The 23,900-nt window shown below is 43.2% G+C and overlaps 2 protein-coding genes across 2 annotated transcripts in view; both read left to right on the top strand.

Moving 5' to 3' along the window:
- Window positions 1–23,167, top strand: part of LOC148342293 (uncharacterized) — a 35,012-nt gene extending 11,845 nt beyond the window's left edge. Inside the window, exon 4 of the mRNA XM_088288122.1 lies at window positions 21,572–23,167. Within this exon, the coding sequence (XP_088144248.1) occupies window positions 21,572–22,821 (1,250 nt within the window). The 3' untranslated portion in view covers window positions 22,822–23,167. The remainder of the gene's footprint in view (window positions 1–21,571) is intronic.
- On the top strand, window positions 2,009–6,341 carry LOC148342294 (uncharacterized). Its single transcript, XM_088288215.1, has 2 exons — window positions 2,009–2,344; window positions 4,073–6,341. The coding sequence occupies exons 1-2, from the start codon at window positions 2,221–2,223 to the stop codon at window positions 5,401–5,403; spliced, it is 1,455 nt and encodes a 484-aa protein (XP_088144341.1). The 5' UTR covers window positions 2,009–2,220; the 3' UTR covers window positions 5,404–6,341.
- Window positions 23,168–23,900: the final 733 nt, after the last annotated feature.

The following is a 23,900-nucleotide window of genomic DNA, read 5'->3' as shown; positions in this document are numbered from 1 at the left end:
AAGATAACAACTTACCCGCTTTCTCGCCTTGATCATAATAGGCCCTTCTCAACCACAAAAGACTATTAGCTACTCTATCAGCCGACAATTTATTATATTCAGCTCTGAGAAGGAGAAGGTCTCTTTCTTGTGTAGGATCATCATTTGTATTAAGATTAGTTTCCAGATATGCAGTCTTACTTTAACTTGGAATCGGTGCACATATTGAACAGTCAATATAATACTCCCAATCAATGTAAACCATGTAAAATATTGATCCCTAGTGGTTATTTGTAATTATTATACAATCAACCCACACTTTACTCACACACTAACTAAATAGCACAATTACAAAAATCGCCCTTTCCTTGGATTAGTTTCTTAACAACAGTCCAAGCTTCTTGTGGCTTCTTCCTGTAACTGTAGCTCCTATGCAACCGTCTTGCTTGTGTGTGAAATGCGAATTGAGCTTAGCGTTCACTTCTTGCGGTTGACGTGACGACGTCATGGTAGGCGGCCATCGTGCTGTTCGACGAGCGTTGAAGCAGTCTCCGGCGCCATCTTCTGTCCACTTGCGTTGGTGAAACAGACGCGTTTTCACTGTCGAGTTTTCACTGAAACTCCCTCCGCAGGCACGACAAACACAAATGGGTTTCTTTTTGTAACTGGTTTAATGAAGGCGTCTTACTCCATCACACCGTGAAAACTGTACACAAATAAATAATACAATTGACAATACATTCATAAAAACAACAAAGTAACTAATGTCACATACTGAAACAATATAGAAACGAAAAAAATACCTCGTTGGTTGCTGCCGCAAAAGAGGGAATTGAAGGGTGAATTGTTGAGGTGATAATTTGTCCTCCTTGTCTCTATTCTTAATAAAGTTTTGCTGAAGTGACCGCAGGGTCAAACCAGTTGATCATCTATACACGTGTGGGGCCAAAACCGGGAAGTATTTAAAGGGAAACGGAAGGCAAGGGCGTGTCCTCCAAACAATGCAATACTATGTATAGAATTAAATGCAAATACGAATATGTAAATTACTTAACTTCATAAATTAACTATACATATAAATAACTAACAAGGAACAAATAAATTAAATCCATGCCCAATTATGGCTACATTTACAAAAGATTTTGGCAAAAAACGTATTAGTAAATATTTATCATGTCACTGATCGTGTAGTGGTACACTCGCCTGAGTTGTGTGCAGGCAACGTGGGTTCAGTTCCCTCTCAGTGACGGTGTCTATGTCCGTCCTGTGACTGGCTGGCGACCAGTTAAGGGTGTAGTGGGCCTTTCGCCCGAAGTCAGCTGGGATAGGCTCCAGCACCCTCCCGCGACCCTGTTCAGGATAAGCGGTGAGGATAATGACATGACATGACAAATATTTATCATCTCATCAATATTTGCACAACAGAGTACTGAGCTTCGAGATCCTCACGATAATAGTTCTCGAAATTAAATTTCTTATCAATGTAGGTTAGTTAAGGGATATTTTATTGACAATCTAATCTCAATATACAAAGACAGAAAAAAATTGGTGGTGGGGGGGCGCGAATCTTTTTCTTCTTGGTAGGGGCGGGCGTGAAATAATTGAGAAGCACTGCTAGTATATGCAGACATTATATCCATACAATCTAGCAGCCCGAGTGAACCACAGCATTGTTGCAAATTCGATAGGAGAAACGTAAACGTCCCAGAGCAGTTGCAGCAGCGGCTTCTCGAGGCATCGGCGGAAGTGACGTAGGGGCTGACTCGCCAATGTGGCGTTAATTTAGTTATTTTGTTAATTTTTTTATCAACCGATTTAAAATATTATATAAAATATATATTAAAATAGAACAGCCAGGTGTAAAAAAACCCACTGAGGCAAATAAATATATTTGGAAAATACGCGCTTAAAGCATGACGTCATTAGCAAGCGCGCAGCTTCCGACGGACCTCGACCACATCCACCGACCCGTCCACACCGGAACAAAAACGCCCACCGCTAAATTCTTCTGATTTAGTGTGGAACTGACTGTAATTTTATCAAAGGATGTCCAGTGCTACTCTAAAGGACTACGACATAATTCATTAAGTCTTTGTGTCCCGATAACCTCATCTTCGCGCGTTGATGCTTTTCGGCGTAGTTTGCTTAGCTTGTTAGCTAGCTAGCCGCTAACAAAAAGAGGCACATGACTCATCGCCAAGCAGAGATCAAGTGCGGATTTTTTGTAGTTATCATTTGAAAATGAGTGAAAGAACGACACCCAAGTACAAAGATGAACTTTCTGGAATAAAAGAAGAGAACGAGCAACATCTTCAACTGCTGGACGAAGTTTGCAAGCAGCCTCGTATTGTGCCACACAAAGCAGGTTTGTACCCGTCTTACTCTCATTTGCTTTGGAAAGAACGACTTTCTATCGTTTAAAATATGCATCACAACATTAAGTTGTTTGGGGAAATGCGTTCAAGGTTATTGCCGTTTTATTTTTAAATATTGCCTTTTACTTGTCGGTTTGCTAAACATTTGTTTATGCCAAATAAAATCAGTGCAGAAAATAAATGCCAAAGAATAACCAATAGTGGGGGGTGAACTCCATGTTTTCCCAGTATAAAATTTGAACTGATTATTTTACATTTTCAAATTTCTGGTTTTTATATCTTGTTCAAGCAATTCCTTCCGGAAGGAATTCTGCCTGACTCTACAAAATGTGCACACTGCGGCGAAAACATCAATGGCGGTTGATCAATTTTAGTGGATACAACACAAAATATTACGTTTTTTTTTGTTTTTTTTTAAAAAGTCAAGTACGTATCGGTCTTTTTTTATTTATGAACTTTGTACTGGCTTGGTCGTATGAGAGTCAATGAACCTCGGGTGGCCCTGCACTGTTTTGTGCACGTGTGCGTAGTTTCACCCCATCAAAACATTTAAAATACATTGAATGCATCCATCCAGAGTTGCACGGATTTCATCAGTGATCAAGCGCATGCTGCAAGGAATGCATCTGCATCTTTGGCTTACTATGGGCTGAAAAAGGGAGAATGTCACAACCCCCTTTTCTACCAACAAGTCCAGGAACATTTAGTTCCTGGTAATAAAGTTCCTGTGACTCAGGTGGTTTGCATCTCTCCCACAACTCATAGTTCTTGATAATTTATCCAAATGACAATGATGTATCAGTGGGAGGTCTTGTGTTACTTTGTTACTCATTACTGACACCCTATGGCTGTTAAGCATCATTGCAGTTACAAAATAATTCAGGGAACTCTTATAATATTATGGTGTATCTTAGTCTAATTTGAATATGTATTGGATAACTTTAATATAAACAGTCATTATTCAAATATGTCAACATGAAAGTCAGAGTGAAAGTGTTGTTGCTTAATGCTTATGTGTAGGGATTTTGTCTCTTCAAACATAATCTTTTTTAAATTTGATTTAGAAACAGAAATTGTATTTAAAAAAAGTAAAAAGGGGAATGTCGGAATATACTAGCAGGATAAATGTCATTTTGGGTAAAAAAACAAACACGTAAATCATGCAATAAATAGCCACTCTGATTCCAGGGCCCCTTTAATTCTTTTCGGGATCCAGATTATAATGGAAGCAAAAAGTACCCACGATGAAACTATCTCTAAATGCAAAATGAAAAACTTGTAAACATATTTCACTTGAAGGATTCCTATTCTATCAATGACATTATGTTGCGATGGCCCCCAGTGGTCTGCATCAATATGTTCGGGTCCCACAACAGGTGTTCCATCAGACGCACACGATAGCCTGTGTGTGCTAACTTCAGCTAGCTTCCAGAAACGTCTGTGACTTTGTCCAGAATGAAATCGAGCATCGGCCGCAACATGCTTCCTTTTTAAATGCTCGTTTATCACTGTTGTGCGGCTAACGGGAGGCTTACATCGTAGGACGTAATTTTGGGAAATGTCCCCATGGTCCGGTCCAAATCGGGGTCGCACGCATTGCTCCGTGTGCGGCAGGCACAAGTCAAGGTAGCACGGTAAAAAACAATATAAGACAAAGTCGCCGCATGAGCTTTGACTTGACCAAACCAAATGTGTGTTTGTCTTTTTGTGTCCTGCAGACGCCAGTGAAAACGATCTCCGTTCTGTGAAAGAGGGGCCAGACTTGACTCACATCAAAAAGGAGGAAGAGGAGATCAACAAGTCACCAGTGAACATTCTCCCTATAAAGACTGAAGATAAAAAAAAGGATGAGAGTGAGGACAACAGAGGGGCGGAGCCTACAAGCAGCAGTTCAAGTCGTCACGTGGCAACAGAAGGTGATGAAGACCACTGGGGGCCATCACAAGCACAAAATGAGGACACATTATCAGATGCTCATGACGATGATGATACTAATGATGATGATGATGATGATGATGGGCAAGCTAAAAGTGAAAAGGCATGTCACACTGACTCATTCACTTCAAAGCTGTCTTTAAAAGGGCACAGAAAAACACACAGTGGTGAAAAACCTTTTTCTTGTTCAGTTTGTGGGAAATGCTTCTCTCGAAAGTTTGATTTAACAATCCACACAAGAATGCACAGTGGAGAAAAACCTTTTTCCTGCTCGGTTTGTGGCAAAAGGTTCTCTGTAAAGTCACATTTAACAAGGCACACAAGAACGCACAGTAGAGAAAAACATTTTTCCTGCTCAGTTTGCGGAAAAGGTTTCTCTCAAAAGGCAAGGTTCATAGCACACAAAAGAATACACAGTGGAGGAAAACCATTTTCTTGCTCGGTTTGTGGCAAAAGCTTCCTGCATAAGTCAACGTTTACAATCCACACAAGAACACACACTGGAGAAAAACCTTTTTCCTGCTCAGTTTGTGGAAAATGCTTCTCTCAAAAGGGAAATTTAACAGAACACACAAGAACACACAGTGGTGAAAAACCTTTTTCCTGCTCAGTTTGTGGCAAAAGCTTTTCTCTAAAGTTCCGATTAACAGAGCATGCAAGAACACACACTGAAGAACCTCTTTCTTGCTCATTTTGTGGTAAAATCTTCTCCCATAAGTCACATTTAACAGAACACACAAGAACACACAGTGGTGAAAATCCTTTTTCCTGCTCAGTTTGCGGAAAAAGTTTCTCTCAAAAGGCAAGTTTAACAAGACACACAAGAACTCACAGTGGAGAAAAACCTTTTTCCTGCTCAGTTTGTGGAAAATGCTTCTCTGAAAAGTCAACGTTAACAAGACACACAAGAACACACAGTGGAGAAAAACCTTTTTCCTGCTCAGTATGTGGAAAATGCTTCTCTGAAAAGTCACATTTACGATACCACACAAGAACACACAGTGGAGATAAGCCATTCAGTTGCAGCGTTTGTGCTAAAAAATTCACCACTAAACAGCAGGCTGAGAGACACGATTGTGATGGAGAGAATATAGGGCTGGGCAATATGACCTAAAATCAATATCGCAATAAAATGAGCAATTTTACCTCAATAACGATGAATCACAATAAATTTCAGTCCGCGGACCAAAATCAAAATAAATGCAGGAAATACATAACTGTTTTCTTTATTGACCAAGTGGTACACATTACTTTCAATGGAAAATAAAAGTACAAAAATCATGTGTAGAAGCCTTCCAAATATCTTACTTTGCATGACTTGAACAATGTCACAAAGAACAGGAGAAAAAGGGTACTTCTCGCAAAATCTTCTCTGCAAATAGATTGTGCCAAGATGCTGTAATGCCATGTGCAAAGGCGCTAGTCGCCTGTCAACAAAATGCTAAATAAAATGAAAAAAAATGTCAATGGAATGCCAATGCCAAATAAACAAGTGTACTTCATCAGGTAAATGCGCCGTCTCGAGTACGCTGGTGCGCGGTCGCCACTTGTCGTCAATGTCATGCACAGTCGGGGTCAAACAGGGGTCCATGTTGCGACTCGACCACCAGTCGGATGTGGATGCAAAACGCTTGACATGTCTCCGCTCCCGTCCCGATGTTGTCCATATCGGGAAGTACGGTTTGCAACAAATATTTTCGGACCTCTTGTCGACTACTTTTATGAGGCGTTTAAATCTTGTGCGCACTGTCGCTCGAGGAGCTACATCTTTAGCTATGTGCTAGGCCAGTGTTTTTCAACCTTTTTTGAGCCAAGGCACATTTTTTTCATTGAAAAAATCCCGCGGCACACTACCAGCTGAAAATGTGAAAAAAAGTGTTTTTTAACATTGAAAAATGACCTATTAAAAGTCTTGAATATGAATCAAATAAACAAAGAATAAAGTATCGTAAAATCTTTCACATTTATACTCAGTGTGAAACCTGTGCCTGTTTGGATGAACACAGAGCTGATATATTGGCAGGAATCAAAGTATTAATTCCTCTGCCACGAGTGAGACTTTTTTTTATCTAGCCACAAGTTCAGCGACGTGGTAGCTAGCTTTAAGGGCTCTCTCCCTTACCTTTGCGGTTTTTCTCATGAAAGTTGCTTGTTTCTCCGTGTGTTCACTCAGGCGAACAAAATACGCCACATTTTTGTTTTGAAGTTGTAGTGTTTTTTCACAAGGTCTGACCTAGACAACTTATTTTATGGCCATGACAACTGTTGCTTTGAACTCCCCCAGGGCTTCCTGACCCCCCCTTTGACACGTAGATTGCCGCCCTGAGAGGCACGGGACTTTAGCCTTATCTAAGGGGGGTCAGGAAGCTGAACAGGGGTTATCTGCGTCCCGAGGAGGGTGTTTACAAAAGAGGGGTCTGGCGCCGGGAAGGCGCAACGGCGGGGAGTCTGTGCCCCGCAGCCACGGGGGTGCAGTTTGAGAGGCAGCAGGATAAAAATGACTATGCAACAAGCGAGAATTAGATATTCATGTCTTTTGTTTGTCTTCCCTATAAGAAGGGAAGGCGCGAGAGGGAGACACCTTTTTCTTTTGGGAACTTCTGACATCAGCTGAGATCAATAAACTCTTTTTCCAACCACCGGTGTGTGTCAGAAGTTTCTTTCCATCACCAAGCCAACCTTGCCTGGCGACCTGTCCGGAGGGGAGCTGAGCCAGACCCGCACATCAACAACGAAATTTACCTCATTTTTGGCGTCACGAACAGGATTCGTGCTCCAGCGAGGGCCTCCGGGTGCTGGGGTGCAGGCGTTCAACAGCCGGCCGGCTGAACTAGAGGTGAGTTGCTTTTACTCACAATGGATGTTGGGCGCCTGTGTCTGAGCGGTCGGGGGTTCTGGGGCAGTTAAAGAGAGCTTGTGCGTGTGGGTCTGCTGGTTGGTTGGTCATGGAAAATGCTGTCCCTATGTCTTGGTTTTTGGAGTAGGAAAGGCCGTTGTAAGGATTAAGACATGAGAAAAGGTCAAAGTAACCGCACTATGCAAGAACATTAGAAAAAGTATAAAAAAACTGATGAAAGAAACTAAGTAAATGGAGCCTTAGTGAGGGGACACGAAGTAACCCACTATGCAATAACATTAGGAAAGTATAAAAAAAAAATGATGACAGAAACTAAGTAAAGAGACTTGTGCGGGAGTGGTCAAAGAGATGAGAAACAAGAAGTGGAAAGCTCCGAGACTGCTGTTGAAAAGCTAAGAAGCGAACTATGGATTATATAGTCGTGAAAGGCTTAGTTTGAGTACAGACCCTGGCCAGGGTGTAAATTTTTGCAGGAAATTATGAGCGGAAAAGACCACTAATGAGATAAGAAGAGAAGATATGAAATAGAAGAGATGATGAGATGAGAAGTTCGGACAGTTTGGCATGAGAGAAATCCGAACAGAAGTAGAGACGCGCGCTATCACGTATCGTTTGGGCAAGCGAGGCATGGAGCGCATTTGAGGCACGAGACGCACTTCAGTGTTGACGGCGCGGAGCCAGGAGCTGTCGTTGTGATCGGTATGTTACGGAGGTTCCTTGTCAAGCCGGTTCGATTCCGCTGTTTGAGACATATCCGGTGATCAAATGCGCTCTGGTCAAGGCCACGCAAAATCAAGAACCTGGCTGCGGTCCACGTTTGGCTAAGGATGTACGCAGGGGTTTATGAAGTGATATGGGTACGTGGAAATTAGGCCTAATTAGGGGGTTTAATAATGGTATACCAGTATATGAATGATATGGGCACACAATAGAAATGTTTGAAAGTCTGCAGAAGTAATGATAATGATAGACAAGCGCTTTGAAAATCAATAGAGACGTACCGATAATAATATTAACTATAATGTGATTGTATTAATATAAGGATGAAGAAAATAAGGATGGCAAAAATGATTGAATATTGGAAAATCCAAAACACGCACACGTCCTGGCGCTGCGCGTGAACGCGTGCACGCGTGGCCGTTGGCCGCCAACCTTAGAGGGTTGTGTACATGAAATAGCTTCGAGAAAAATAGCCATCAAAACGAGAATTATCATAAGCCAAAATGAAATAGATTGAATTGTTGTCAGTTTATTGTTTGTGTCTGTTCTTTTCGTGAACATTGTCTTCTATGGAGTGGGCCCGTGTCTGTGTCTGTCTGCGTCTGTTTGTGTGTCAAAACGTGGGGAAAGAGTCATAAAATGGTTAAAGGGGTGCATCACGAGATCGATAAGGAATTTTCTATCAAAATTGTGCCTTGAAAAACAAAAAATTTGAAATTTTAAGTGGTGTCAAACCTGAGGTGCGGGGGCAGAATTTGGTTCTCTAACTGAGAGGCAAGGTAGGTTGAGTAAGAAAAACGTAAGTGAATTGGAACGAGTGGAAAGTTCAGGGGGTAGGAGCTGTTACCGTTGGCTTGAGATTGCCTGCTTGTAAATTGGCAGGGAGGAGCGGCCGGTAGACTGGAGCCTTTGGCAGGGGGCATAACCCCTGGCAGCTTGGGCCGCGTGGTTGGCGTATGAACAAGTGAGGCGGCCCCCCCCCCTTCTCTTTTTCCTTCTGTGAGCGTCTAGGATAGGCTTGCACGCGAGGGCGTCCAATGAGAAGACGAGTAATTTACATACGTGCAAAATGGAGAATTGAGAATCGTCCTAAGGAAGAACAAAGGAAAATTAATGCTTAATGAAGGGATTCAGTGAAATATTTTCTTGGCGGACAGTGAGAATGGTTAGAAAAAAGAATTTGGGGAAGTTGAGTAAGTTACGTGTGGTGTCAAGAGATTTAATTGGTCAGGGGCAGGAAAATGTTTGCTAAATATGGCCAGAACCAGACAGCACTACAGAAATACTAGAGTATACAACATGGAATTCCATGAATTGGACAATGCAGTTACAAGTAGGCTAGCCATAACTAATGACTTTGAAAAAATGGAATGTTATTTAACATGTCTAAATATTTTAGCAGGCCGATCCAGAATCCTGCGTTCACCTCCTGTTTCTGACCCCAACAGAAGATGTCTTCTGCCTTTGCTTTGAGGTAGTGAACAACGAGGGGTGGCAAAGGGGGGAGCTCAGCCTCCCCCACTGAGTTGGGTTCATAAAGCCTGGGTGGAAGAAGCAGAGTACAAATGGCCTGATTGGGAAACTTAGAATATGTAATGGAAGTTGAGCTGTCTTCAATTCAGTCTGCAGGTGGCTGGACTGTTAAATCACTCAATCTAACTATACGAACTCTAGTAAGAGGAAACAATTTAACTATTCGTATAGGGCAACTGATTTATAAAATACTTGTGAGTTACATCTTAGAAGAGTAGCAGTCATATGGAATTAAATTAAAATAGAAGGAAAATATACACGTGGCGACAACTAACAGTGGGATTTAATGCAGCAGAGTTGGAATTAGCCAGTGGTAAATTATGAATCACCAGATTTGATCAGATGATTAGGCGATACATTTCTATCAATACTTTCTTGGTTGACAGCGGCATGGGAAAAGGAAAAATAAATAAATAAATAAATAAAAATAAAAAAGCAAAACAAAACAAACTGTTCATTTGAGGCATCATTAAAGGGGGGTATTGTAGGCTTCCCATAGTTAGCTAGACGGATTAATTCTTGAGGAAAAAAGCCTTCGTAGATTGATTAGGAATGAACAATTTGCAGCTCGAACAGTGAATTTGAATGACCACAAACTTTTAGTCAGAGAAATCTTATAGGGAGTTACAAAACAGAAAGAAATTATATACATTTAACTACTGTAATTAAGATCATGTGACAACACCAAGGAATTACACACAGAAAACAATAAAATGAACTAGAAAAAGGGGAGGCATGAACGTAGTAAATTGACATTGAGGAAATACAAATAATTAAATAAACGAGTAGGAAATCAAGACAAAACAAAATAGAGTTTGACAACCTGCAAGAGAGGTTCGGGATGACTACAAATGAGAAGATAAACACATGGATGTGGGAAGAAAAAGAACAGTTGTATTCCAAGATGTATTAAACAGAAGAACTTGAAGATACAGCACAACTTTAGGTATTAAAGTTTTGTTAACAATTGAAGCAAACAAAGAGGGGGATTTGAACCACGTTCTAGGATTATAGGTGTATTTTGGAAGGCCACGGGAATAACTTTTAACATACAATTCGATATTCATTTTAGGATAAATTTGAAGAGATTAGAGCCAATGAGGAGGCGGAGTTGTTTTCAAGGTAAATTAGGTCTTGCACTTGATATCCATCTGATCTATTGGACTACAATTAGTTGAAAAGGAGTTGGGGAAAGCAATAATACTGGTAATGGTGGATTGGAGCTGTTGATTGAAGAAAATTAGCTCTGATTCTGTGAAATGACTCATTTGCGTGTGATTAAAGGTTTTGTGAGAGGATGAAAATGTGTCAGTCACTAGTGCGGTGTGTGTGTGTGTGTGTGTGTGGGTGGCCACCATTAAAAATACACTTAGACTATATATATTGAGAATGGGAGTCAATCAACCACATGGGGGATTGTTTAATTGATAAAAGGTAGCATGCTTGAAGAGGCATGTGTGAAGATGTTCAAGGAAAAGTGCATCGAGAGTTGGAGATGATGTGAACAAGATAAGAGGATAAATTCCTCTCTCCTGGAACTATATACTGCATAAGCTGTGCGGTTCAACAAATGGGATACACTGACTGATTGGTGACGGTTCTTGACCAAATCTGTGTGGACGAATAATTTGGAAGTGGTACATCTTATGGCACCATTTGACAACCAAATTAGTCAAATGGAGAAGGCCTATTGCGGTAATAGTGCTGGACACGACTGTACCAGCTGTGAATGACTTTGGACTGTATGAGAGGTGACACAGATGTCGACTATGAGACGGAAAAAAACTTGGACAGTGACCCTACATATGGCATTCGTGCCAGAGACTGAGACCAAAAGACAATTGTGACTTCGTGGAATGTTTTGTTTTTTAACCTTTTTTTTTCAGCTTGAATGCTTAGCCGTTGCTAAAGGAACAGACGCTGTGTTGGTTTTATGATTTATGATAATTTTGCAGGTTGCGGATCACCTTCTGAGAGAATGATATGCTGTATTTGTTCATTGTTAACCCTAACCATTTATTTTTCATGGTTGATTGATTTTGTTGATGATGAATTCAGGTTGATTTACAGGATGGACGCTGCTGATTCCAGAGCCGAGATTATGTGATGTTTGAGTTGTATGATGTGGGTTGTTGTCGTTTGTTTATTGAGGTGTGTTTTGTTGGAGCCGTTTCCATGTCAAGCAGGTTGCGGCAGCAGCTACTGGATGGAAAGTGATTTGTTTGCGTGAGTTAGTTCCAGTTGTGTTTCAGCATTCAAGTGAGTGTCCATTCCAGAAGGAGACATGGCTGGTCAACAAATTAAGTCTGGTTCGTCACGGGTAGGATGATCTGGAATTGCTGTTTTGTCTGTTTTTATTGTTATTTGTGTTGACACATGTGGGGCATGTGTCAAAGGGGGGAGATGGATGCAGTATTTTGTTCACATAATTGTTTTTGCCTGTAAAGATGTTTAAGTGTTAACAGGACATATCAACAATGATCATGCTGAGGTGAAAGAGTTGAAGATTGGGCCCAGCAGGAAGAATGCAAGCAGAGTGCTGGGGTCTCACCTCAATCTACTGTGGGACCAGGACGTCAGGCAGCCCCCACGCAGGAGATAAGGGGTGATAGTTATAAACCAGTGCAAGGTCCTTTGTAGTCAGAAGTGCCCCTTCTAAAAAACCCATGTGTCCTTAGGCGATTGCATTATTAAGCAGTGTCATCAGGTCATCAAAACAGCTAACGCGTGTGCGTCGTAGTTTGCATTGAAAGATGCAGCATAAAATATATTTCAAAATTTGGATAATAACTAAAGCAAATTTAGAACGATAAAAAGATAATTGGCTACAAAATCATTGGGGTGAAATTAATCTTCAATTCAAGTAGGGGTGTTTTAAAGAGAGAAATCCAAGATCTTAAAAGGATAAAGGCATGATGCGTGGAATCTGACTTGGCAATATGGAAAGCGCAAAAGCTAAAGTGGCAAACTACGATTAACTATTAGAGAAAAACTATAATGTATTCAGTCTCGTGGAAGACTGAATGCAGTAAAATTGCAATAAGAAGGATAATAAACCAGCCTAGAGTGTCACAATGTACTGGAAACATAAGTTTGGGATTGCCCCTGAGAGTGAAATTCCTCCCTGAACCCCTCCTTTTTACGACCGGCAGCAACTAATGAAACAGCGATACTGATAAGAGATACAATTGGGTTAAAACAGAACACGCAAGGTTAGCGGTCATGCCAAACAAAATACGTCTAATGTTGCATGCTTCAGTTTGGTGACGGTTGTACTGAGGTAATTCAATGAATGGAATGGCATTTTGAGATTGTAATTATATGGGAATATGACGAATTGTCATGTTATGAGGGGACTTTTGATATACAGTAAAGTAGAAGTTTTTAGTCTGCAGATGATCCAGTTTAAAGGCTACTGACACCTTGGTTGAGGAAAACGGGGTCCTATTAGAGTTAGTTGAAAAGGAATAGCTAAATTATAGTTGATGTGTTCATGGGAATTAAAAGGGAATAATAAATAGAAGACAAAACCAATTGGCATCGGAATAGGTAAAATATGATGAGGATACCTATTGGGAGAAATAATTTAGGTTTGGATGATTAATAGCCAGGAATTTTTGTTTTTACAAGACAGACCTTTAGGGGATTCAACATAATTTAAAATAATTTATAGATGACACGTGCTGTTAATTGTGAGTTGATTACATCTAGTCATGGTTATGAGGGATTAGGTTAGTGAGCTCTTATGGGAGACATGTTGCCAAGGCGAGACGTGAATGGATTGAAACTTCCGCAAGTGACCCGTCCAATAGTGTCATCACCACACAGCTGTTCCAGGTGGCCATCCTTAAGGGCGTGCCCCTTCCCGTTGCTGATGTCATGCGAAACAGTCCGTCAATGAGAAACTGCTCATCGGTTTGAGTAGTGCACACATTTTTGCGTCAATTTGTACGCCATCGATGAAAGAAAATATTGTCTTGGATGTAGAAAAAGAATTGTTACATTTGCGGGTCCAGAGGGCCAAGAGTGCAAATTCATTGGGAAAGGAAAAAGAATATGGAAAGAAAAAAAAAAAAAAAAAAAGGAAAAATAAAAAATAAGTGGGGGAGCAGCTAATGCCGCGGCTAATACAGACAGCTCCCATTGCGCTTGCGCCTTCCGTTTCTGCCGCTCCTGCGCCAGGTTCTGGTGATGCAGCGCCACAGCAGGCTTGTTGTCCGCACCAGCCGGTCAGCAAGGTCACGTAACAAAAGTAGGAGTGGTTATAGACATGGGTTGTGAGTGGGACGTGCCCTTGCTGTGGGGTGTTGGGTCACTGGGTGATGAGCTGTCCATACTGAGCCACTTCCTGAAAGGTGCCATCCTGTGGTCCAGTGCCATGCCTGTCACAAAGAGCTCCACCAGCGAGGGGGCGCCACCGCTACCCACTCCTCTGACAACGCTTCCATGGCCTCTCAAAGCACACTTGACTCCTCAAACAGATCGGGACCCCAATTCCGCAATAGGGGTGCCCGAGGAGCCTCAGAGTTCAAGGACTGGCAGGTCCTGGCATGCCGGTGACGGTAGATGGACAACAGTTTTGATGGTGGGACAAGATATTCCAGGCTTTGCAAGCTCCCTCTGCACATCGCAGTGAGCAACAACACTGTCAACCCTCGTGGACTTCTGGAGATTGCCCGAGTCACTGCAGTGGACCGACACCACACAAATGAAACTAACACTGGTATTTGAGTGGCATTACCAGATGGGACTGAATTTGACTATGCACATCCAACGCATACGTTGTGCGCTCCTCCGTTCCAGTAGACTGGGCAGCTCTGAAACCAGGGTCTTCATCCTCCCGCGGTTTGTACGTCCTGCTTCTGCTCTGGTCTGCGTGGCGTAGCCGCCTCCACTCATTCAAACCACCAATTGATACTTTGCATTGAACACTGAGTAATGATGATTTGGTTTGCCAGTGTGCATTCACCCAAAATCGAGGGTGAGAAATAGATCTTACATGATGATTATGTGTTTGTTATGTCTACCGGCGTTGCCTTGCATGTGCGCCTTGCTCCGGAGCAGAGGAGACAGTATGAATGGTCTACGTTCGCCTGCCACAAATCGCATTAACTGACGGCGCGCATTATCATATTAAAGACTTAGGCCCAATGATGAAGACGACTGACGGGCTTTCAGTTCAGATGTTGAGTACTCTGTTTCGCTATCAGGGAAGCGTATTTCAGCCCCATTACAAATTAATTTGTTTTGGAACATTACCAAATTTCGCGACACTATGCGGGACAGGGAATGGGTCACTCGGAAGCGAAAGTCCTGTTTGCAGCTCTGCCGGAGGGGTTGTGGACCCGGAGTTCGACTGATGTTGGGCTCTGCTCCATGGCTTTCCCAATTTTTTGCTGTCTCTGCACCCTCCCCTATTTGACAGAGTCAGTGTTGGTACAGTTTGGGGGCGAAGGGGGGCATTCCGGAGACGATGGCTGTGTTGAAGACTGCAGCGGCCTTGGAGCCATCCATGTCCTGTAATGTGCCTATTTCTCATGTTGAGAATGATTTAATTTGGCACCGCAGGTGCTCAATTTTGGGTGGAGTGTTTCTGCTTGTTGTATTTCAGGTGGAGTGTAACTGGAGGTGGATGCAGATTGGAACCCCAATTGGAGCAAGCGACGAGGAGGACTCCTCTGAGTGTTGTAGGATTTTTAACTGTTGCAGGACACTGTGGGACTGTCCAGGGTCCTGCAGACCGTTGATGGGACTGTAAGCGTTGGTGCGAGGCCAATGACTATGGGCTGCGGGCCCTTACCAGTATTGTCCTGTTTGTTGGCGCACTTCTCTATCAGTGCAATGGACTGTACAACACATACACAAGCACACAACTACGCACACAGGAGGCACGGAACGGTGGAACATGTTTACTGTGTATTGATATCATTTGTATTTGCTGCATGACCATTCTTTCATTTATATCGGGGGTGCTTCAGCATGTCATATGAAGCCTTCATATCCGTTTTCATGTTCATGGCCTTTGTATTTGTGGCAATCTGTAAACATTGTTTGTTGCTTAGTATGGGCCTCCCTCTTTTTCCCCACTCTCTACACGAGGGTTTTTTTTCCGACGGAGGCTCGGTGGTCCCCTCACACTTCCGTAAGGACTGCATCGAAATTTGCCTCATGTTAATGTCGGTTTGCTAAAAGAATTGCCAGTCAAGGGGTAAATTTGATGCGACCGGGGTGGTTGATATGAGATCTTTTGAATTTTTGCGGTTATGTGTAGTCCTGTGGGAGGTGTTAGGGTTACGGCGGCCGCCCACGAGTCAAGGAGGAGGTGGTGGACGATTCTTACGATGGCGCATGCGGCCGTGATATGAAGCCCGAAAGTGTTTCGGAGCATGTTAACCACCTGAGGCGGACTGCAAGGAAGCTGGCGTTCGATGCTGGTTTTGGCTCATTGAACGCTGGAGGAGGAGCCAGCGCGAACGACGTTGACGGCCGCCATTGTCGTCATCAGCCTGTCAAGACTCCAAAATACTCCGGTAGGGCAGACTGGGAGGCTTTCCATGCCCGATTTTAACTTTTGGCATGGGCTGCTGGCTGGACTGAGAATGATTAAGCACTGCAGCTGGCCATGTGTCTTACGGAGGAAGCTTTGTCCTGCTTGTTATTGCTCAGCCCAGCCGAAAGAGATGACTATGGCGCTTTGGTTGGTTCCCTCAGACAGCGTTTTGGACAATGCAGTCAACCTAATGTTCTACGCTCGGAGCTCTCTAACAGGCAAAGACGGTGGTAAACCACTGCATGTGTTCGCGAATGACATTGAAACCCTGTCAAGGCGTGCATATGCCCATATGCCGACTGATGTGCAGAGTAAGCTGGCCAGGGACCAGTTTATCCGGGCCATTACCCCAAGAGAACTGCACATACAGACTCAATTGGTGCATCCCCGTACTCTTCAGGAGGCACTGGAGCTGGCCGTGGAGAGAGAGGTCATAGGGGACACCACACGGATTGACCATGTTAACGGCCATGTTGTGCACTCTGCCACACCGGTGAACCAAATCCAAGAGCAACCGTTACGGGTGGATGAGCTGACTGAGCTTATTCGCACTAGCACACTGCAGTCGCCACGCAGTAGTGCTCGTTACCGACGGGGCCCTCCAGTTTGTTGGGTGTGTGGCCAGCCTAGGCACATTAGCGTGCGGTGCCCCAAGAAGGCAGAGGGTCAGGGAAACGGGCCGGGGTCTGTGTAAAGTGGACGCCGCAGACCCCTGCACCTGTGTCCCAACACGCCTTGTTTCCTGGAGACGGAACCCAACCACAAAGATGGGGGAGAGGAGCTTCTTTCCCAGAAGCAGATTGTCAGGTTTAAAAGGTCCTGACGCCTTCATTAGACTGAATTAAATGCAGAGAACCAGAGGAATAACCAGGGAAGGTTTTGTCTTTTCTCCATCGCGGATGGGAGGAGAAGCCAGGAAGTGAAGTAGACGTCTTGCCAGTTCAATCTCCCGCACTCTCACTGACTTCTTCGCCCATCCCTCTGGACTTTATTCAAAGAAAAACGAAACCTATGGAAAGTGAAACCCAAACAAGCGTGTGGGTGTGCGCATGTGTGCTGAAGCAATGATGTGCGTGTCTGTGAGTGTGTGTGTAATTATCATTGATACAAATAGTGCATAAAAACATGATTAAAAATACACAAACTATTTACATACTCTCACACAGATGATACTGCAGAGTCTGTGAGGGTGGTTGGCTGGACCCATGCTGAGGATTTCTGCTATTTCCCCATTTCGCTTGGGGGGTCTCCTTGCGTGGCCCTCGTCGACACCGGCTCCACTTTAACACTGTTGAGGCCTGATGTATTCCCAGCCGTGGCACGATTGGAATCTACGACAGTCAAGCTTCGAACAGTGACTGGCGAGCTCACCCCTATGCTTGGAAGGGGGGTGGTGACTATCCAAGTGGGGGGACTATGCATGAACTTTCGGGTGTGGTTTGCCGCGGTACGCGACCCCTGCATCATAGGACTGGACTTTCTACGAACAGCCCGGTGCGTGCTTGACCTGGGGAGGAACACGTTGGCTTTTCCAAGAGGCCCCACAGTTGAAATGGTGCGGCCTACACAGCCTGAAAAGTCATTCCTTCCGACGTCGAGCGCAGCCATTGCACAGCAGGAGTCTGATCCCACCCATGAATCGCTGGCTCCTATGACTTCTCCACCCACATCAGATGCCCACATTGATGAGCATTCCTCTTCCCCGGCCCCGTGGTCAATGACAGGTGGAGTGGACAGATTAACGGCAGTGCGCGAAGTGTAGAAGCGCACCAGTGATGATTTAGAACCCAAGCAACAGGAGGAGCTGTGGCAACTGTTGTGGGACTTTAAGGACATTTTTGCGCTGACAGAAGAGGAGGTGGGCCGAACAGACTTGGTGCAGCACGAAATTGACACGGGGGATGCACGACCTATCAAAGCACGCCCCCGCCGCTTCCCCTTGCACATCAGGCAGATGCGGACAGCGCAATTGACGAGATGCTGAAAGCTGGCATCATTGAGCCATCTGACAGCCCTTGGGCCTCAGGGGTTGTCATGGTAAAAAAAAGACAGTGAAGAAAAGGTTCTGTGTGGACTATAGACCCTTAAACAGCGTGACCAAGAAAGAATCCTATCTACTGCCCCGCACTGATGAGAATCTGGATCTGGTGTCTGGATCGTCCTGGTTCTCCTCATTAGAGCTGCGCAGTGGATATTGGCAGGTGCCCCTCAGCCCAGAAGCCAGGCCAAAGACTGCTTTCTGTACTGGCAGGGGGTTGTGGCAGTTTCGAGTTCTCTGTTTCGGCCTGTGTAATGCTCCAGCTACCTTCGAGCGGCTTATGGACAAGGTGCTGGCTGGCATCCCCCGACAGGAATGTTTGGTCTATTTGGATGACATCCTGGTCCATGGGAACTCTTTCCATGCAGCCTTGGAGGCCCTGCGCCAGGTCTTCCAAAGAATTTCCACTGCGGGTCTGAAGCTTCACCCTGACAAGTGCTGCTTCATGAGAAGAGAGCTTGAGTTCCTGGGACACAAAGTTAGAGGGGAAGGCATTAGCACTTTGGAGGAGAAAGTGCGAGCCGTGAGGGACTGGCCGACTCCCAGCAAGAGCTTGCTTGGGCTGGCATCCTATTACAGGCGATTCGGTCGAGGTTTCTCATGTCTAGCTGCACCGCCAGGGTTCGCGGTTAACCGCTTCCCGATTGCCCGGGGCAAGTGAAATCTGGCCACGGGCAAGGTAAAATTATGGGCAACTTGCCCGACCGGGCAAGCATTTTTTAAAGCAGCCTAACATCTTTAATTTCGACGAAAACGGTGGTGTGATCTGTTTGTGTGCACTGTATGGTGATGGTTTAACCCAGACACCCCCTTATGTTGTGGTATGGTCCATTGGCCTTATCGGGGGCAATGGGCGGGCGCTACGGGGATCAGTTAGTTCAGTGAAAGTCGAGTTAAAGTGGACGTCAATAAATCCCGCAGTATTGGAACTCGCTGTAGTCGCATCCTCATTTGAAGTTTGAAAAACACAACAAAAACCGACGATATTTCGGCCGAAAATTGACAGCCGGAAGTTTTCTTACCTTATTCTGCGCATGTTTACAAGTGGCGACGAGTTCGTTCAAATCGGAACATTTCGGATTCCTCTGACATGACAAAAATACCTCGAATATTTTTAAATCGACAATTCAGTTGCGAGTAAGGAAGGGAGTAATATTTCATTATTGGCTGTTAAATCATTAGCTCCATGATGTGCCCTGACATAGTGTCAGTGACTGTGTTCTGTTGATGCTATGAAACTTATGGAGGCAGCGCCACAGGCACTGGTCTTAAAGGAATACACAAATTTCCCACACTCATATTTTACTCATGTGATTACTCAATTAATAGGCTCTCCTGGACTTAAAATTGATCATCTGGATTGCTGTAATATAATTTTCCCAATTTAACATGCAAATTTGTTAATTATTAACATGCAGATTTGTTAATTATTAAAACTACAATTAACATTTTGAATAACTGCACAGGATGATACATGCTGTTGTGAGTAGGGTTTCATGGTTGATGATGAAAACAAGATTAATTTATGCTTATCAGATTATATGTTTATTTACATTTGTGGCGCACATTTTACAACCATAAACATTTTATTCTTAGAGAAAAAAAATTGTCGCTTGCCCAAGTCGGGCAAGTAATTTGGCCACTCGGGCAAGGCAAATTTTAGTGGCACTTGCCCTATGGGCAAGCAGTTTTTAAAGTTAACCGCGAACCCTGCGAGTGAACTACAGCATTGTCGCGAGTTCGGTAGGAGAAACGTAAACGTCCCACTGCTGTTGCAGCAGAGGCTTCTCAGAGCATAGCCGGAAGTGACGTAGGGGCCGGCGCGCCAACATGGCGGTATGCAGTTTTTTTGTTTAAAAAAATGATCAACCGAATAAAAATATTATATAGAATATATATTAAAATAGAATAGCCAGGTGTAAAAACAAACACATAGGCAAAGAAATATATTTGAAAAATACGTGTTTAAACAATGACGTCATTAGCAAGCGCGGAGCTTCCGAAGAACCTCGCCCCTATCCACCAAACCGAAACAAAAACACCCACCGCTAAATTCTTCTGATTTAGTGTGGAACCGACTGTAATTTTCTCACAGGATGTCCAGTGCTACTCTTAAGGACTACGACATAATTCGTTAAGTCTTTGTGTCCCGATAACCTCATCTCGTCACGCGTTGATGCTTTTCGGCGTAGTTAGCTTAGCTTGCTAGCTAGCTAGCCGCTAACGAAAAGAGGCACATGACTCATCGCCAAGCAGAGATCAAGTGCGGATTTTTTTAAATTATCATTTGAAAATGTGTGAAAGAACGACACCCAAGTACAAAGAGGCACTTTGTGGAATAAAAGAAGAGAACGAGCAACATCTTCCACTGCTGGGCGAAGTTTACAAGCAGCCTCGTGTTGTGCTACACAAAGCAGGTTTGTACACGTCTTACTCTCATTTGCTTTGTAAAGAACGACTTTCTATCGTTAAAAATATACATAACAACATTAAGTTATTTGGGGAAATGCGTCCAAGGTTATTGCCGCTTTATTTTTAAATATTGCCTTTTACTTGTCGGTTTGCTGAACATTTGTTTATGCCAAATAAAATCAGTGCAGAAAATAAATGCCAAAGAATAACCAATAGTGGGGGGTGAACTCCATGTTTTTTCCCAGTATAAAATTTGAACTGATTATTTAACATTTTACATTTTCTGGTTTTTATATCTTGTTCAAGCAATTCCTTCCGGAAAAAAATTCTGCCTGACTCTAAAAATGTGCACACTGCGGCGAAAACATCAATGGCGGTTGATCAATTTTAGTGGATAAAACACAAAATATTAAGTTTTAAAAAAAGCAAGTACGTATTGGTCTTATTTATTTATTAACTTTGTACAGGCTTGGTCGGGTGAGAGTCAAAGAACCTCGGGTGGCCCTGCACTGTTTTGTGCACGTGTGCATAGTTTCACCTCATCCAAACATTTAAAATACATTTAATGCATCCATCCAGGGTTGCACGGATCTCATCAGTGAACAAGCGCATGCTGCAAGGAATGCATCTGCATCTTTGTCTGACTATGGGCTTAAAAAGGGAGACCGTCACAATGCCCTTTTCCACCAACAAGTCCAGGAACATTTATTTCTATCTCTTAATGCAAAATGAAATACTTGTAAACATAGTTCACTTGAAGGATTTCTATTTTATCAATGATATTATGTTGCGATGGCCCCCAGTGGTCTGCATCAATATGTTAGGGTCCCACAACAGGCGTTCCATCAGACGCACACAATAGCCTGTGTGTGCTAACTTCAGATCGCTTCCAGAAACGTCTGTGACGATGTCAGGAATGAAATCGTGCATCAGCCGCAATGTGCTTCCTTTTCAAATGCTCGTTTATCACTGTTGTGTGGCTAACGGGAGGCTGACATCGTTGGACGTAATTTTGTGAAATGTCCCCATGGTCCGGTCAAAGTTGGGGTCGCACGCATTGCGCCGTGTGCGGCAGGCACAAGTCAAGGTAGCACGGAAGAAACAATATAAGACAAAGTCGCCGCCTGAGCTTTGACTTGACCAAACCAAATTTGTCTTTTTGTGTCCTGCAGACGTCAATGAAAACGATCTCCGTTCTGTGAAAGAGGAGCCAGACTTGACTCACATCAAAAAGGAGGAGGAGGAGGAGGAGATCAACAAGTCACCAGTGAACGTTGTCCATATAAAGACTGACAATGAAAACAAGGATGAGAGTGAGGACAAGGGAGGGGCGGAGCCTCCAAACAACAGCTCAAGTCATCACGTGACAAAAGAAGGTGATGAAGACCACTGGGGGCCATCACAAGCACATAATGAGGACCCATTACCAGACGCTCATGATGATGATGATGATGGGCAAGCCAAAGGTGAAAGGGCACGTCACACTGACAGTTGGGTATGTTCTCACTGTGGGAAATCATTAACTTCAAAATTCTCTTTAAAACTGCACACAAGAACACACAGTGGAGAAAAACCTTTTTCCTGCTCAATTTGTGGAAAATGCTTCTCTCAAAAGGCAAATTTAACAAGTCACGCAAGAACACACAGTGGAGAAAAACCTTTTTCCTGCTCAATTTGTGGAAAATGCTTCTCTCAAAAGGCGAGTTTAACAGAACACACAAGAACACACACTGGAGAAAAGCCTTTTTCCTGCTCAATTTGTGGAAAATGTTTCTCTCAAAAGGCGAGTTTAACAGAACACACAAGAACACACACTGGAGCAAAGCCTTTTTCCTGCTCCGTTTGTGGCAAGAGTTTCTCTCATAAGATAAGTTTAACAAAACACACAACAACACACAGTGGTGAAAAACCTTTTTTCTGCTCCGTTTGTGGAAAGAGTTTCTCTCAAAAGGCAAATTTAACAAGTCACACAAGAATACATAGTGGAGAAAAGCCTTTTTCCTGCTCAATTTGTGGCAAAAGCTTTTCTGGAAAGTCAATTTTAACAGAACACACAAGAATACACAGTGGTGAAAAACCCTTTTCCTGCTCAGTTTGCGGAAAATGTTTCTCTCGAAAGTCACAATTAACAGCGCACTCAAGAATACATACTGGAGAAAAACCTTTTTCCTGCTCAGTTTGTGGTGAAAGCTTTTTTATAAAGGCAAGTTTAACAAGCCACACAAGAAAGCACACTGGAGAAAAACCGTTTTCCTGCTCAGTTTGTGCCAAGAGTTTCTCTCAAAAGTCACATTTACAAAGCCACACAAGAACACACAGTGGAGACAAGCCATTCAGTTGCAGCGTTTGTGCTAAAAAATTATTTTCCAAAAAGGGTGCTGAGAGACACAATTGTGCTGCTGAGAATTGCAGCGATCCTTGAAGCTTAAAAAAAGACAACAAAAAACTGAAGGAACTGACTCTTTGTGGTAAGATGAAAATTTTGATTTTGAATAAATTATGATGTATTGAATTTTGCAAAGCTTTTTTATTGACATTAAGCCAATGTGATCATTGCCAGAAGAACCATTGTGTCTGAGTGATGATCTTTTTTTGTTTTTACATCAAGCATTATGAATAAAATTAATTGCCTTTCCCTGGACCAACGTTTTTTAACATGCTTTTCAGTTGTCTTTTTAATCGTACTTAATGGAAAAGGTGTGAGAAGAAACGGTGCTTATGAAATCGGTGCCTTCCACAATCATCAATAAAATCACTTGTTCCACTTGCTCAACTGGCCTGAAAGGGTGAAAAACTGAACTAGAAGTTGAACCAGACAGAGAAACGCAAATCGTCTCAGTTTCTCTCAACGGCAGTTAAGTTGAATATGTTTGTCAAGTTCATATTTGGGAACTGTCAGAGAAGTTTCTGCAAAACAACCAGACATGACTTCTGACTGTACAACTAAATCAACCAGCCAAGATTGTCTTTGTCACTTGCGAGGAGCGGTCCGCCAAACCTCTCAGTGAGAAGGCCCAGAGAAAAGTTATGTTTTCTAGTGTATAATCGAACATCAACCTGCTACAGGGACAACGGATGCAAATTAGCCATTGGCTATAATCTGGCATATTTACAGGAAACTGTTTGATTAATATGCACTGTCCCTGTATACTTTCAAAAAATAAAAACAAATACAAGTACAAAATACAAAGCTTTCCCACTCCTGTGCGGCGTTTTATTGAAGCACAGCAAAGTGTGACCCACGAAATATGTGGTCACAGTTTGGTTCATTTGGGATGCTTGATGTGGTGAAGGGAAATTCATTTTCCAGGTTGATTTGACAGGTGTGCGTGTTTCGAAAGCAGAGGGCAGTAAAGGAACAGCACAGTACCAGCGATGTGATTGTATCTTCACAACAGGCTGCAGTAAAGTGGCGTTGTGTCGTAGTACCTATGAGTTCGCGATTCTGACAAGATCCGTTGAAAAAGAACAATGATCTCCGTTCTCATTATTTTTCCTGCA

This window comes from Idiotropiscis lumnitzeri, chromosome 2 (assembly GCF_059441095.1).
Source record: "Idiotropiscis lumnitzeri isolate Australia: NSW breed Sydney's pygmy pipehorse chromosome 2, RoL_Ilum_1.0, whole genome shotgun sequence".
NCBI lineage: Eukaryota > Metazoa > Chordata > Actinopteri > Syngnathiformes > Syngnathidae > Idiotropiscis > Idiotropiscis lumnitzeri.
This window is presented reverse-complemented; position numbering and strand designations above follow the sequence as displayed.

Coding starts and splice junctions, on each gene's coding strand:
- LOC148342294 (XM_088288215.1), top strand. CDS start 2,221: ATGAGTGAAAGAACGACACCCAAGTACAAAGATGAACTTTCTGGAATA. Junction 2,345..4,072: donor TATTGTGCCACACAAAGCAG/GTTTGTACCCGT, acceptor TGTGTCCTGCAG/ACGCCAGTGAAAACGATCTC.